This window comes from Pleurodeles waltl, chromosome 3_2 (genome assembly GCF_031143425.1).
Source record: "Pleurodeles waltl isolate 20211129_DDA chromosome 3_2, aPleWal1.hap1.20221129, whole genome shotgun sequence".
NCBI lineage: Eukaryota > Metazoa > Chordata > Amphibia > Caudata > Salamandridae > Pleurodeles > Pleurodeles waltl.
Window position 1 is genome coordinate 96214676 of NC_090441.1, and position 16806 is coordinate 96231481.

Here is a 16806-nt window from a genome sequence, read left to right on the forward strand (position 1 = left end):
GGTAACACTGGTATGGCTAGTCTCCAAGTGGGATCAACAGTGTGCCCAGAGCAAATCAGGGTCCACACTGAAGCTATTCTAGTTTCTGAGGGTGGGGTGGATTTAGCCACACTAGCTGTCTGGCCGCCTAACATGCAAAAATACAGACAGCAACTCTTAATTAATGGGACTAGAATAGAGGGCCTGAGGGATACAGGTGCCAGTGTCACCATGGTGACAGAGAAACTGGTTTCCCCTGGCCAATACCTGACTGGAAAAACTTACACAGTCACCAACGCTGACAATCAGAGAAAAGTACATCCCATGGCAATGGTTACTTTAGAATGGGGAGGGGTCAATGGCCTGAAACAGGTGGTGGTCTCCTCAAATATCCCAGTGGACTGTCTGCTTGGAAATGACCTGGAGTCCTCAGCATGGGCTGAGGTAGAACTAAAAACCCATGCAGCAATGCTGGGTATCCCTGAACTGGTGTGTGTGAAAACAAGAGCACAATGCAAGGCACAGGGTGAACAAGTAGAGCTGGAGTCTGGAAGAATGGCCCAGCCTACCAAGAGAACAGGAAAGTCAGTTGGGAAACCAACTACAACACAGCAAAAGAAAGGGAACCTCTCTTCTCAGGAAGAAGTTCTGCCCTCTGAGGGAACTGAGCCTTTGGAGCTTGAACCTTATCAGGTTGAGCTCTTAGGCCCAGGGGGACCCTCAAGGGAGGAGCTGTGTAAGGGACAAGAAACCTGTCCCTCTCTTGAAGGCCTTAGGCAGCAAGCTGCTGAAGAGTCCAAAGGCAAGAAAAATGGAACGCATAGGGTCTATTGGGAAGATGGACTCCTGTACACTGAGGCCAGAGACCCCAAACCTGGTGCCACTAGGAGAGTGGTAGTGCCTCAGCTGTTCAGGAAGTTCATCCTAACATTGGCCCATGACATTCCCCTTGCTGGACATTTGGGACAAACCAAGACGTGGGAGAGGTTAGTCAACCACTTCTACTGGCCCAATATGTCCAACATGGTTAAGGAGTTTTGCCTCTCCTGCCCCACCTGTCAAGCCAGTGGTAAGACAGGTGGGCATCCAAAGGCCCCCCTCATTCCACTTCCAGTGGTGGGGGTTCCCTTTGAAAGAGTGGGTGTGGACATAGTTGGTCCACTAGAACCTCCCACAGCCTCAGGAAATATGTATATCCTGGTAGTAGTGGATCATGCTACCAGGTATCCTGAAGCTATTCCCCTTAGGTCGACTACTGCCCCTGCAGTAGCCAAGGCCCTCATTGGTATCTTTACCAGAGTGGGTTTCCCTAAGGAGGTGGTGTCTGACAGAGGTACCAACTTCATGTCAGCATACCTAAAGCACATGTGGAATGAGTGTGGAGTGACTTATAAATTCACTACACCATACCATCCACAAACTAATGGCTTGGTTGAGAGATTCAACAAGACATTAAAAGGCATGATCATGGGGCTCCCAGAAAAGCTCAAAAGGAGATGGGATGTCCTCTTGCCATGTCTGCTTTTCGCTTACAGAGAGGTGCCACAGAAGGGAGTAGGATTCTCACCCTTTGAACATCTGTTTGGTCATCCTGTAAGGGGACCACTTGCTCTTGTTAAAGAAGGCTGGGAGAGACCTATCCATGAGCCAAAACAAGACATAGTGGACTATGTACTTGGCCTTCGCTCTAGAATGGCAGAGTACATGGAAAAGGCAACCAAAAACCTTGAGGCCAGCCAACAGCTCCAGAAGTTTTGGTATGACCAAAAGGCTGCACTGGTTGAGTTCCAACCAGGGCAGAAAGTCTGGGTTCTGGAGCCTGTGGCTCCCAGGGCACTCCAGGACAAATGGAGTGGCCCTTACCCAGTACTAGAGAGGAAGAGTCAGGTCACCTACTTGGTGGACCTGGGCACAAGCAGGAGCCCCAAGAGGGTGATCCATGTAAACCGCCTTAAGCTCTTCCACGACCGGGCTGATGTCAATCTGTTGATTGTAACAGATGAGGATCAGGAGGCAGAGAGTGAACCTCTCCCTGATCTTCTGTCATCAGACCCAAAAGATGGTACAGTAGATGGAGTGATCTACTCAGACACCCTCTCTGGCCAACAGCAAGCTGATTGTAGGAGAGTCCTACAACAGTTTCCTGAACTCTTCTCCTTAACCCCTGGTCAGACACACCTGTGTACCCATGATGTGGACACCGGAGACAGCATGCCTGTCAAGAACAAAATCTTTAGACAATCTGACCATGTTAAAGAAAGCATCAAGGTGGAAGTCCACAAGATGCTGGAATTGGGAGTAATTGAGCGCTCTGACAGCCCCTGGGCTAGCCCAGTGGTCTTAGTCCCCAAACCTCACACCAAAGATGGAAAGAAAGAGATGAGGTTTTGTGTGGACTACAGAGGGCTCAATTCTGTCACCAAGACAGATGCCCATCCAATTCCAAGAGCTGATGAGCTCATTGATAAATTAGGTGCTGCCAAATTTCTAAGTACCTTTGACTTGACAGCAGGGTACTGGCAAATAAAAATGGCACCTGGAGCAAAAGAAAAGACAGCATTCTCCACACCTGATGGGCATTATCAGTTTACTGTTATGCCCTTTGGTTTAAAGAATGCCCCTGCCACCTTCCAAAGGTTGGTGAATCAAGTCCTTGCTGGCTTGGAGTCCTTTAGCACAGCTTATCTTGATGATATTGCTGTCTTTAGCTCCACCTGGCAGGATCACCTGGTCCACCTGAGGAAGGTTTTGAAGGCTCTGCAATCTGCAGGCCTCTCTATCAAGGCATCCAAATGCCAGATAGGGCAGGGAACTGTGGTTTACTTGGGACACCTTGTAGGTGGAGGCCAAGTTCAGCCACTCCAACCCAAGATCCAGACTATTCTGGACTGGGTAGCTCCAAAAACCCAGACTCAAGTCAGGGCATTCCTTGGCTTGACTGGGTATTACAGGAGGTTTGTGAAGGGATATGGATCCATTGTGACAGCCCTCACTGAACTCACCTCCAAGAAAATGCCCAAGAAAGTAAACTGGACTGTGGAATGCCAACAGGCCTTTGACACCCTGAAACAGGCAATGTGCTCAGCACCAGTTCTCAAAGCTCCAGATTATTCTAAGCAGTTCATTGTGCAGACTGATGCCTCTGAACATGGGATAGGGGCAGTTTTGTCCCAAACAAATGATGATGGCCTTGACCAGCCTGTTGCTTTCATTAGCAGGAGGTTACTCCCCAGGGAGCAGCGTTGGAGTGCCATTGAGAGGGAGGCCTTTGCTGTGGTTTGGTCCCTGAAGAAGCTAAGACCATACCTCTTTGGGACTCACTTCCTAGTTCAAACTGACCACAGACCTCTCAAATGGCTGATGCAAATGAAAGGTGAAAATCCTAAACTGTTGAGGTGGTCCATCTCCCTACAGGGAATGGACTTTATAGTGGAACACAGACCTGGGACTGCCCATGCCAATGCAGATGGCCTTTCCAGGTTCTTCCACTTAGAAAATGAAGACTCTCTTGGGAAAGGTTAGTCTCATCCTCTTTCGTTTGGGGGGGGGGGTTGTGTAAGGAAATGCCTCCTTGGCATGGTTGCCCCCTGACTTTTTGCCTTTGCTGATGCTAAGTTTACAATTGAAAGTGTGCTGAGGCCTGCTAACCAGGCCCCAGCACCAGTGTTCTTTCCCTAACCTGTACTTTTGTATCCACAATTGGCACACCCTGGCATCCAGATAAGTCCCTTGTAAATGGTACCCCTGGTACCAAGGGCCCTGATGCCAAGGAAGGTCTCTAAGGGCTGCAGCATGTCTTATGCCACCCTGGAGACCTCTCACTCAGCACAGACACACTGCTTGCCAGCTTGTGTGTGCTAGTGAGGACAAACCGAGTAAGTCGACATGGCACTCCCCTCAGGGTGCCATGCCAGCCTCTCACTGCCTATGCAGTGTAGGTAAGACACCCCTCTAGCAGGCCTTACAGCCCTAAGGCAGGGTGCACTATACCATAGGTGAGGGTACCAGTGCATGAGCATGGTACCCCTACAGTGTCTAAACAAAACCTTAGACATTGTAAGTGCAGGGTAGCCATAAGAGTATATGGTCTGGGAGTCTGTCAAACACGAACTCCACAGCACCATAATGGCTACACTGAAAACTGGGAAGTTTGGTATCAAACTTCTCAGCACAATAAATGCACACTGATGCCAGTGTACATTTTATTGTAAAATACACCCCAGAGGGCACCTTAGAGGTGCCCCCTGAAACTTAACCGACTGTCTGTGTAGGCTGACTAGTTTTAGCAGCCTGCCACAAACCGAGACATGTTGCTGGCCCCATGGGGAGAGTGCCTTTGTCACTCTGAGGCCAGTAACAAAGCCTGCACTGGGTGGAGATGCTAACACCTCCCCCAGGCAGGAATTGTCACACCTGGCGGTGAGCCTCAAAGGCTCACCTCCTTTGTGCCAACCCAGCAGGACACTCCAGCTAGTGGAGTTGCCCGCCCCCTCCGGCCAGGCCCCACTTTTGGCGGCAAGGCCGGAGAAGATAATGAGAAAAACAAGGAGGAGTCACTGACCAGTCAGGACAGCCCCTAAGGTGTCCTGAGCTGAGGTGACTCTAACTTTTAGAAATCCTCCATCTTGCAGATGGAGGATTCCCCCAATAGGGTTAGGAATGTGACCCCCTCCCCTTGGGAGGAGGCACAAAGAGGGTGTACCCACCCTCAGGGCTAGTAGCCATTGGCTACTAACCCCCCAGACCTAAACACGCCCTTAAATTTAGTATTTAAGGGCTACCCTGAACCCTAGAAAATTAGATTCCTGCAACTACAAGAAGAAGGACTGCCTAGCTGAAAAACCCCTGCAGAGGAAGACCAGAAGACGACAACTGCCTTGGCTCCAGAAACTCACCGGCCTGTCTCCTGCCTTCCAAAGATCCTGCTCCAGCGACGCCTTCCAAAGGGACCAGCGACCTCGACATCCTCTGAGGACTGCCCCTACTTCGAAAAGACAAGAAACTCCCGAGGACAGCGGACCTGCTCCAAGAAAAGCTGCAACTTTGTTTCCAGCAGCTTTAAAGAACCCTGCAAGCTCCCCGCAAGAAGCGTGAGACTTGCAACACTGCACCCGGCGACCCCGACTCGGCTGGTGGCGATCCAACACCTCAGGAGGGACCCCAGGACTACTCTGATACTGTGAGTACCAAAACCTGTCCCCCCCTGAGCCCCCACAGCGCCGCCTGCAGAGGGAATCCCGAGGCTTCCCCTGACCGCGACTCTTTGAACCTAAAGTCCCGACGCCTGGGAGAGACCCTGCACCCGCAGCCCCCAGGACCTGAAGGACCGGACTTTCACTGGAGAAGTGACCCCCAGGAGTCCCTCTCCCTTGCCCAAGTGGAGGTTTCCCCGAGGAATCCCCCCCTTGCCTGCCTGCAGCGCTGAAGAGATCCCGAGATCTCTCATAGACTAACATTGCGAACCCGACGCCTGTTCCTACACTGCACCCGGCCGCCCCCGCGCTGCTGAGGGTGAAATTTCTGTGTGGACTTGTGTCCCCCCCGGTGCCCTACAAAACCCCCCTGGTCTGCCCTCCGAAGACGCGGGTACTTACCTGCAAGCAGACCGGAACCGGGGCACCCCCTTCTCTCCATTCTAGCCTATGTGTTTTGGGCACCACTTTGAACTCTGCACCTGACCGGCCCTGAGCTGCTGGTGTGGTGACTTTGGGGTTGCTCTGAACCCCCAACGGTGGGCTACCTTGGACCAAGAACTAAGCCCTGTAAGTGTCTTACTTACCTGGTAAAACTAACAAAAACTTACCTCCCCCAGGAACTGTGAAAATTGCAGTGTCCACTTTTAAAACAGCTATTTGTCAATAACTTGTAAAGTATACATGCAATTTTTATGATTTGAAGTTCCTAAAGTACTTACCTGCAATACCTTTCGAATGAGATATTACATGTAGAATTTGAACCTGTGGTTCTTAAAATAAACTAAGAAAAGATATTTTTCTATACAAAAACCTATTGGCTGGATTTGTCTCTGAGTGTGTGTACCTCATTTATTGTCTATGTGTATGTACAACAAATGCTTAACACTACTCCTTGGATAAGCCTACTGCTCGACCACACTACCACAAAATAGAGCATTAGTATTATCTATTTTTACCACTATTTTACCTCTAAGGGGAACCCTTGGAATCTGTGCATGCTATTCCTTACTTTGAAATAGCACATACAGAGCCAACTTCCTACACTACATAATTATAGATTTGCCATATTTGCCAAATAAACCATCATCAGACTCAATCTGCAAATTTTAACAAAATAAATTGTTTCTAGCTCAAACGGTTCATAAGTTACTTAAAACACGTGTTGCTGCACAGTGGAAGGCCCTTTTTCAAAGCTAAACTGCTCACCTTTTTGTTTTCATTGCTACATTTAACTGTTAAAACGGTACTAATAAGGTGCAACCAATGTCCATAGAGTGTTCCCCAGTGAAAAATGATATAATATGAAGTAATGCTATTACAAAATAGTACAATATGCCACATAATTTTCCTTTTCTTGCAGCATAATTTAATCACCCCTGCCACATAATTTGGACCTCTCCTGCTGCATAATTCAAGTGGTATCTAACTGCCATCATTTTGACCTCAGGCAAATGCGTAACTCAATTCTGAACCAATTTCACCCTATACTGATTGCATGTTCAAATGCTGTGACACAAATAATATTTGTGTTCCTATTCTTGTCCTGTTCTTGTCTTGTCCTTGGGTGTAATACAATGGCTCGCTCGCAAAGCTGTATTACACTTTTTGGAGTTCCAGCAATTAATAAATTGAATTAATTTTACGCACCTTTTTAGGAAGTCATTATCATACAAAACCGTATTATTCAGATCCATCATCACAAAGCCAAGAGTTATTGAATGCAATTATCAAAAAGTAAAGTATATGAAATGGAGCAGCATGAAGGATGAATATATGCTCAGACTAAAAATATAAAACAAATTCACAAATCCACAGAATGAACATTGTAGAGAGTACCAGATACAGGGTTTGGTACACTGGTGTGTCAGATGCACCCCACCCAAAAATGAGCTTATGTAAATTACCATCTAAAATCAAATTAAAATGTCACCTAATGAACAACACTGGTTCTAACAATATACAAAGAGTTTACTACATACCTCAGAGAGAATGTCAACCAGAGTTTTTCTAGGCAGGTCTTTCAGGTGATTTCTGTGCTCGGCCAAACTCTGCAACAGCTGCACAGACTGCAGAAGAACCTGAGGCTCCTACAAAACATCAAAATAACAATACACTATTAACTGCTACTAGTTCATGCATGGATGTGAAACTGTATGACATCACTTTCTTCTGGGGTACTCAATTCCACAATTTCTAGAGCGCATTAATTGGCAGGCAGATAATCATAAAGACCACAGCACAACGTTGGGTAAGAAAAAGGTCCTTTTTATAATTACAGCAGACATTAATGTGTTAGGAGAACCAAGGCGTATGTCTTGCATGTTGTAATGTTGAGTGAGTATGAAAATATCTACATGAGTTATTGTGGTATGTCTGACCCACCCATCATTACCTAAGAATAATCATTTAGAGGAATTTATGATACAATTTTGGACCTCCAGAGTCTTGTCATCTCAAAAGAAACAACGTTGCCAGTAAAAGCTTTTAGATAATGGTGGGAGCTTTCTTAATCTCATTTGCTATCAAGTGATTCAAGAAGTTACACTTTTCAAAAACATCATCTCTTAATTATAACTGAATCACTCACATAACAAGAGACCTTGGCTAAAACGCACCTGTTCTATACATTGAGAGTTGATAACTTTAGCAAGCTGTATTGCATCACCTCAAAAAAACAAAATGTCTTGGGCCCACAGCGTCCTCTGTTCCAGAGGTATTCCATCAGAAGAATACTAACTCTGAAATCAGTCTATGGCAGAGGTCTTCAAACTGGGGGGCGGGCCCCCCTAGGGGGGCCTGAAGTGATCCCAGGGGGGGGCCCCCAGACTCCGGCCAAAATAAATCTTATACAGATAACAGGCCTTTGTTTTAAGCAGAAGCATTTTATTGAAGTTTTAAAAAGGTAACAGTACTTAACTGCAATGTTTAAATAGGTTTAGACATATTTAAACATTGCCATGTTTATAAAATAATTGTGAAAAATTCTGAGGGGGGCCCAATGATTTTTATTTTTCAATTGGGGGGGCGCGGCATTAAAAAGTTTGGAGACCTCTGGTCTATCGTAATAAATCAACAGCCTAAATGTGTAATTAGACCATTACCGTATTTCTTTCAATTATAGGTCAGCGCTAAGTTGTCATCCTGTTTCACTCCTATACACCTATAATCGTCTTTGCCAAGTACTTACGGCTCTGCACACTGTATGCATCCCAGCTGCCTCTTGAAAGCTCTAACATGTTCTGATTTTTCTGATTTTGCACTTTATTTTTGGTCTTCATTTGTTCCTCAGCCTTAATGTGCTTCTGTGTAAATGGACCAACTCTCCTCCTACTACAGACTACACTAAAAAAAACGAGTAAAATCTCTAGGGTCTAGACATACTGATAGGGAATATTATATTTAGCAAAATAAAATAAAAAGCATACAAAAGCATTTATCGGCACATTTGCAGAAGCCCTGTACATATTGTGATACATTTTGGCTGGCTTCGAGATGTCTTTTTATACCATTTTTGCTTTTGGCCTTTCCAGTCTAGAGGCACACAGATATTTACAGAACCGCAAGCCTGGTAATCTTTTCATTGAATTAAAAATTAATTTCAAATGCTCCTGAAAAGGGGCATCAGCATGCTTTTAGTGATCATATATTTTTATTTTAACCAGAACACAGCAAGAGTTACTTTAATTCACTGTCAGCAAGGCCATCCTTCATTCCATGATCTGGGAGTAGTACTGATAAAAAACAACATATTGCTTTTCCTGGAACCTTCAGAGTAGCGGAATTACACAGAGGCTATTGCTGTTTGTAGGAAGTTGGCTCTGTATGCACTATTTCAAAGTAAGGAATAGTATGCTGTAGGAAGTTGGCTCTGTATGTGCTATTTCAAAGTAAGGAATAGCATGCACAGAGTCCAAGGGTTCCCCTTAGAGGTAAAATAGTGGTAAAAAGAGATAATACTAATGCTCTATTTTGTGGTAGTGTGGTCGAGCAGTAGGCTTATCCAAGGAGTAGTGTTAAGCATTTGTTGTACATACACATAGACAATAAATGAGGTACACACACTCAGAGACAAATCCAGCCAATAGGTTTTGTTATAGAAAAATATATTTTCTTAGTTTATTTTAAGAACCACAGGTTCAAATTTAACATGTAATATCTTGTTTGAAAGGTATTGCAGGTAAGTACATTAGGAACTTTGAATCACTTCAATTGCATGTATACTTTTCAAGTTATTCACAAATAGCTATTTCAAAAGTGGACACTTAGTGCAATTTTCACAGTTCCTGGGGGAGGTAAGTTTTTGTTAGTTTTACCAGGTAAGTAAGACACTTACAGGGTTCAGTTCTTGGTCCAAGGTAGCCCACCGTTGGGGGTTCAGAGCAACCCCAAAGTCACCACACCAGCAGCTCAGGGCCGGTCAGGTGCAGAGTTCAAAGTGGTGCCCAAAACGCATAGGCTTCAATGGAGAGAAGGGGGTGCCCCGGTTCCAGTCTGCCAGCAGGTAAGTACCCGCGTCTTCGGAGGGCAGACCAGGGGGGTTTTGTAGGGCACCGGGGGGGACACAAGCCCACACAGAAATTTCACCCTCAGCGGCGCGGGGGCGGCCGGGTGCAGTGTTAGAACAAGCGTCGGGTTCGCAATGTAAGTCAATGAGAGATCAAGGGATCTCTTTAGCGCTGCAGGCAGGCAAGGGGGGGCTTCCTCGGGGAAACCTCCACTTGGGCAAGGGAGAGGGACTTCTGGGGGTCACTTCTGCAGTGAAAGTCCGGTCCTTCAGGTCCTGGGGGCTGCGGGTGCAGGGTCTTTTCCAGGCGTCGGGACTTAGGTTTCAGAGAGTCGCGGTCAGGGGAAGCCTCGGGATTCCCTCTGCAGGCGGCGCTGTGGGGGCTCAGGGGGGACAGGTTTTGGTACTCACAGTCGTAGAGTAGTCCGGGGGTCCTCCCTGAGGTGTTGGTTCTCCACCAGGCGAGTCGGGGTCGCCGGGTGCAGTGTTGCAAGTCTCACGCTTCTTGCGGGGAGTTGCAGGGTTCTTTAAAGCTGCTTCTTGAAACAAAGTTGCAGTCTTTTTGGAGCAGGTCCGCTGTCCTCGGGAGTTTCTTGTCTTTTTCGAAGCAGGGCAGTCCTCAGAGGATTCAGAGGTCGCTGGTCCCTTTGGAAGGCGTCGCTGGAGCAGAGTTCTTTGGAAGGCAGGAGACAGGCCGGTGAGTTTCTGGAGCCAAGGCAGTTGTTGTCTTCTGGTCTTCCTCTGCAGGGGTTTTCAGCTAGGCAGTCCTTCTTCTTGTTGTTGAAGGAATCTAATTTCTAGGTTCAGGGAGAGCCCTTAAATACTAAATTTAAGGGTGTGTTTAGGTCTGGGGGTTTAGTAGCCAATGGCTACTAGCCCTGAGGGTGGGTACACCCTCTTTGTGCCTCCTCCCAAGGGGAGGGGGTCACATCCCTAATCCTATTGGGGGAATCCTCCATCTGCAAGATGGAGGATTTCTAAAAGTTAGAGTCACCTCAGCTCAGGACACCTTAGGGGCTGTCCTAACTGGCCAGTGACTCCTCCTTGTTGCTTTCTTTGTTCCCTCCAGCCTTGCCGCCAAAAGTGGGGGCCGTGGCCGGAGGGGGCGGGCAACTCCACTAAGCTGGAGTGCCCTGCTGGGTTGTGACAAAGGGGTGAGCCTTTGAGGCTCACCGCCAGGTGTTACAGCTACTGCCTGGGGGAGGTGTTAGCATCTCCACCCAGTGCAGGCTTTGTTACTGGCCTCAGAGTGACAAAGGCACTCTCCCCATGGGGCCAGCAACATGTCTCTAGTGTGGCAGGCTGCTGGAACCAGTCAGCCTACACAGATAGTCGGTTAAGTTTCAGGGGGCACCTCTAAGGTGCCCTCTGTGGTGTATTTTACAATAAAATGTACACTGGCATCAGTGTGCATTTATTGTGCTGAGAAGTTTGATACCAAACTTCCCAGTTTTCAGTGTAGCCATTATGGTGCTGTGGAGTTCGTGTAAAACAGACTCCCAGACCATATACTCTTATGGCTACCCTGCACTTACAATGTCTAAGGTTTTGCTTAGACACTGTAGGGGTACAGTGCTCATGCACTGGTACCCTCACCTATGGTATAGTGCACCCTGCCTTGGGGCTGTAAGGCCTGCTAGAGGGGTGTCTTACCTATACTGCATAGGCAGTGAGAGGCTGGCATGGCACCCTGAGGGGAGTGCCATGTCGACTTACTCATTTTGTTCTCACTAGCACACACAGGCTTGTAAGCAGTGTGTCTGTGCTGAGTGAGGGGTCTCTAGGGTGGCATAATACATGCTGCAGCCCTTAGAGACCTTCCCTGGCATCAGGGCCCTTGGTACCAGAGGTACCAGTTACAAGGGACTTATCTGGATGCCAGGGTGTGCCAATTGTGGAAACAATGGTACATTTTAGGTGAAAGAACACTGGTGCTGGGGCCTGGTTAGCAGGGTCCCAGCACACTTCTCAGTCAAGTCAGCATCAGTATCAGTATCAGGCAAAAAGTGGGGGGTAACTGCAACAGGGAGCCATTTCTTTACATATGCACAGAGTCCAAGGGTTCCCCATAGAGGTAAGATAGTGGCAAAAAGAGAGAATACTAATGCTCTATTTTGTGGTAGTGTGGTCGAGCAGTAGGCTTATCAAAGGAGTAGTGTTAAGCATTTGTTGTACATACACACAGGCAATAAATGAGGAACACACACTCAGAGACAAATCCAGCCAATAGGTTTTGTTATAAAAAAATATCTTTTCTTAGTTTATTTTAAGAACCACAGGTTCAAATTATACATGTAATATCTCATTTGAAAGTTATTGCAGGTAAGTACTTCAGGAACTTTAAATCATTACACTAGCATGTATACTTTTTACATAAAACACAATAAGCTGTTTTAAAAGTGGACACAGTGCAATTTTCACAGTTCCTGGGGGAGGTAAGTTTTTGTTAGTTTTGTCAGGTAAGTAAATCACTTACAAGTCTCAGGTTTGGGTCCAAGGTAGCCCACCGTTGGGGGTTCAGAGCAACCCCAAAGTTACCACACCAGCAGCTCAGGGCCGGTCAGGTGCAGAGGTCAAAGAGGTGCCCAAAACGCGTAGGCTGCAATGGAGAGAGGGGGGTGCCCCGGTTCCGGTCTGCCAGCAGGTAAGTACCCGCGTCTTCGAAGGGCAGACCAGGGGGGTTTTGTAGGGCACCGGGGGGGGACACAAGTCAGCACAAAAAGTACACCCTCAGCAGCGTGGGGGCGGCCGGGTGCAGTGTGCAAACACGCGTCAGGTTTTCAATGGTTTCCTATGAGAGATCAAGGGATCTCTTCAGCGTTGCAGGCAGGCAAGGTGGGGGCTCCTCGGGGTAGCCACCACCTGGGCAAGGGAGAGGGCCTCCTGGGGGTCACTCCTGCACAGGAGTTCCGTTCCTTTCGGTGCTGGGGGCTGCGGGTGCAGAGTCTTTTCCAGTCGTCGGGAAATGGAGTTCAGGCAGTCGCGGTCAGGGGGACCCTCGGGATTCCCTCTGCAGGCGTCGCTGTGGGGGCTCAGGGGGGACAACTTTGGTTACTCACGGACTCGGAGTCGCCGGAGGGTCCTCCCTGAGGTGTTGGTTCTCCACCAGTCGAGTCGGGGTCGCCAGGTGCAGTGTTGCAAGTCTCACGCTTCTTGCGGGGAGTTGCAGGGGTCTTTAAGTCTGCTCCTTGAAACAAAGTTGCAGTTCTTTTGGAGCAGTGCCGCTGTCCTCGGGAGTTTCTTGTCTTTCTTGAAGCAGGGCAGTCCTCAGAGGATTCAGAGGTCGCTGGTCCCTTGGAAAGAGTCGCTGGAGCAGGGTTCTTTGGAAGGCAGGAGACAGGCCGGTAGGACTGGGGCCAAAGCAGTTGGTGTCTTCTGTTCTTCCTCTGCAGGGGTTTTTCAGCTCAGCAGTCTTCTTCTTCTTGTAGTTTCAGGAATCTAAATTCTTAGGTTCAGGGGAGCCCTTAAATACTAAATTTAAGGGCGTGTTTAGGTCTGGGGGGTTAGTAGCCAATGGCTACTAGCCCTGAGGGTGGGTACACCCTCTTTGTGCCTCCTTCCAAGGGGAGGGGGTCACATTCCTATCCCTATTGGGGGAATCCTCCTTCTACAAGATGGAGGATTTCTAAAAGTCAGAGTCACCTCAGCTCAGGACACCTTTGGGGCTGTCCTGACTGGCCAGTGACTCCTCCTTGTTTTTCTCATTATCTCTCCTGGACTTGCCGCCAAAAGTGGGGGCTGTGTCCAGGGGGCGGGCATCTCCACTAGCTGGAGTGCCCTGGGGCATTGTAACACGAAGCTTGAGCCTTTGAAGCTCACTGCTAGGTGTTACAGTTCCTGCAGGGGGAGGTGTGAAGCACCTCCACCCAGAGCAGGCTTTGTTTCTGTCCTCAGAGAGCACAAAGGCTCTCACCGCATGAGGTCAGACACTCGTCTTTCAGCAGCAGGCTGGCACAGACCAGTCAGTCCTGCACTGAACAATTGGGTAAAATACAGGGGGTATCTCTAAGATGCCCTCTGTGTGCATTTTGTAATAAATCCAACACTGGCATCAGTGTGGGTTTATTATTCTGAGAAGTTTGATACTAAACTTCCCAGTATTCAGTGTAGCCATTATGGAGCTGTGGAGTTCGTTTTTGACAGACTCCCAGCCCATATACTCTTATGGCTACCCTGCACTTACAATGTCTAAGGTTTTGCTTAGACACTGTAGGGGCATAGTGCTCATGCACATATGCCCTCACATGTGGTATAGTGCACCCTGCCTTAGGGCTGTAAGGCCTACTAGAGGGGTGACTTACCTATGCCACAGGCAGTGGGAGGTTGGCATGGCACCCTGAGGGGAGTGCCATGTCGACTTAGTCATTTTCTCCCCATCAGCACACACAAGCTGGCAAGCAGTGTGTCTGTGCTGAGTGAGGGGTCCCTAGGGTGGCATAAGACATGCTGCGGCCCTTAGAGACCTTCCCTGGCATCAGGGCCCTTGGTACCAGGGGTACCAGTTACAAGGGACTTACCTAGGTGCCAGGGTTGTGCCAATTGTGGAAACAATGGTACATTTTAGGTGAAAGAACACTGGTGCTGGGGCCTGGTTAGCAGGGTCCCAGCACACTTCTCAGTCAAGTCAGCATCAGTATCAGGCAAAAAGTGGGGGGTAACTGCAACAGGGAGCCATTTCTTTACACTGTTGCATTCAGTATTAAATGTTTCTGCAATCTGCTGTCTTGATCAAAAGCAGAAGTAGAAAATAAACGTTCTTCCTTTTGGTGTCCACTTGTGGAATGAATCTTCCTACCAGTTCTGACTAAGCCAGCTACCCCAAAGGAATTCTGGCACAGACTTACCTGCCTGCATTAGAGCAACTGGTGCCAAGACGGCAGAGGGTGAAGTACCTGTTGAGCTCAGGAGTAACAATGAACCCAGAGGCCCAAAGGGACACACCGGGAAGAGTAGAGATTGTGCACTCCAAGCTGTGTTCTCTGTTATATACAGTCGTTGTAACAATGCACTGTACCAGCTTTGTGCTACAGCTTGCACAGACAGCCTATGGGAGAAAGAGACTGTAGTTGATGTGAGCTGCGACCATTTTCTCGCCCTGCCCACAGCATGCCTGTAACCTGACAAAGGTAACCAGTTTTACAGAGAACACCGACACCCTTTGGAAGCTCAGCAAGAGGAAAACAACTTAAAAATATAGCAAGAAATGGGGGACTAAAATGTCACCGTATTTAAGAAAAAGGTACATATTTTGTAAGAAAAGTACAAATACCTAGTTAAGGTTATGGGCAGAGAAGCAGTACAATAACTATCAGCCCCCACATCCTCATGGATGATGGCGCATCTTTATAGCTGGTGGGGCTGGAAAAAGGCAGTTACCTAGGTGGAATGTGCCACCTTGGTACAATTTGCAAATGTGAAGAAGGCTGGCATTCTGGCAGTGTTTGTAGTCAGTTGTGTTTACCAAATGATCTCATGACTTCACTCCCATGTAAAAAACAGATGGAGGGTTTTCCACAGTTCTTCAGCCGCTTAACAGTGGTGTGGAGGCTTCTAGACTTGTGAACATACAACCATAGGTTAGACATTTGAGCTTTTTTCCAATGAGACAGACCTCTACACAGTACCTCTGTCTGAAGCTGGCTAAAGCCATGCTCAAAGTCAACTCAAATAGGCTAAGGAGGCTCAAGTCATGATCAAAGACAGCCCATGACAAGGTCCAAGCACGCACATAACATGATCCAAGCTGGATCATGATACCATCCGAGCAGGATTATTACAATGATAACGGCCTTTCTGACCCTGAATGTCAAGTCAGAATAAATGCACCGCTCTCCAGTTTGGACATCAAGTCCTGGAGCAAGACATTGAAACACACTCTTTAAAATGTTCCTCTGTTAGGCAAATGTTAGACTTCCCACGGTTGGCAGTGGAGTCCTTCTATCTTCTGTTTCCTAACTGAACTACCCTTGAGCAGCTTCCTGAAATCACATTTTTAAACCAAAAGACTGTCTGTCATAGGGTTCATACTCCAAAGGGACTAGTAAAAATATTTGTGATATATAAACACTGGGGAACCAGTAACTGACTTTGTACTTTAGCAATGAGCCTAACTTTCCTGCCACAAAATCTAGGCGGCACACTGTTAAATTGGGACTTTGAGAATGTGATTGAGAAAAATAAAAGACATTTTAAAAATACAACAAACACCACTAGACGGCAGAAACGTAAGTGGAATTGATCCTATTTTTTTTTTTTTTTAATTTTTTTTTTTTTAAATACCAGGAATCGACCTTGTGGTTTTAGAATATTTTACAATTCGTATCAGATTGGCTGGTAGTGGCTAACCAAGGGTGCACTGGCTGGTGGAATGTTAGAAGAAAGTTAATGTGTTTAGGAAAAGAAAGTGAAAAACACTGTACACCTCATCGCTGTGACCACAACTTATATTATTGTGGGAGTCTGGAGGATTTATATACAAAAAGATTTTTAAAAATGGGACAGACTTGTGACACAAAATCACTACACACCACAGACGAAGCCTTCATTGGTGCAGCAAGTACGAGAATCCTGGAGTACAAGGACCAATTACGCTCCAATTAAAGATGTCTTTATGTATTTAACAATCACCACGGGACCCATTTTCCTTTCTTGCATTACGGTACATGGGGCCCTTAGCCCGCCAATGTGACAGGCTTACATTCCGAACTGCTTGATAACATGTGCCACAAGAAGTGAAAGAACTGACAAATGAAAGAAAATCTAAGGAATAAAGGAATAAACAAAAAAAGTACGATTTTTAAGTGGGAGAGTCCTACTTGAAGTAGAAGTTACCCATGTGAGATTTGACCAAAGCTGAAAGAAAGAAAATAATCTGTTCTTATAAGACCTCTTAATAACAAAGACTTTTGGTTCCTAGGTGCTGGTAATACTACGTGTTACAATTAAACTATTCACAAGTATTAACAGATGAAATGGCCTTGTTGGGTTTGAAACTCACAACTAGCAGTACACTGTGTGCCCTCTCACTGCAACTATACATTAAGAAAAGGTAGAAGCAGGGATACATTCGGAGACTGCCTAGCACCTTGAGAGAAGTGGGATGGGACGCGGGCAAAGACAGTTCTTGAT

At 47.1% G+C, this 16806-nt stretch overlaps 1 protein-coding gene across 1 annotated transcript in view; it reads right to left on the reverse strand.

Moving 5' to 3' along the window:
* Positions 1 to 16806, reverse strand: part of MYBBP1A (MYB binding protein 1a) — a 647917-nt gene that overhangs the window by 570142 nt on the left and 60969 nt on the right. The window contains exon 5 of the mRNA XM_069226890.1: positions 7154 to 7261. Coding sequence (XP_069082991.1) covers positions 7154 to 7261 — 108 coding nt within the window. The remainder of the gene's footprint in view (positions 1 to 7153; positions 7262 to 16806) is intronic.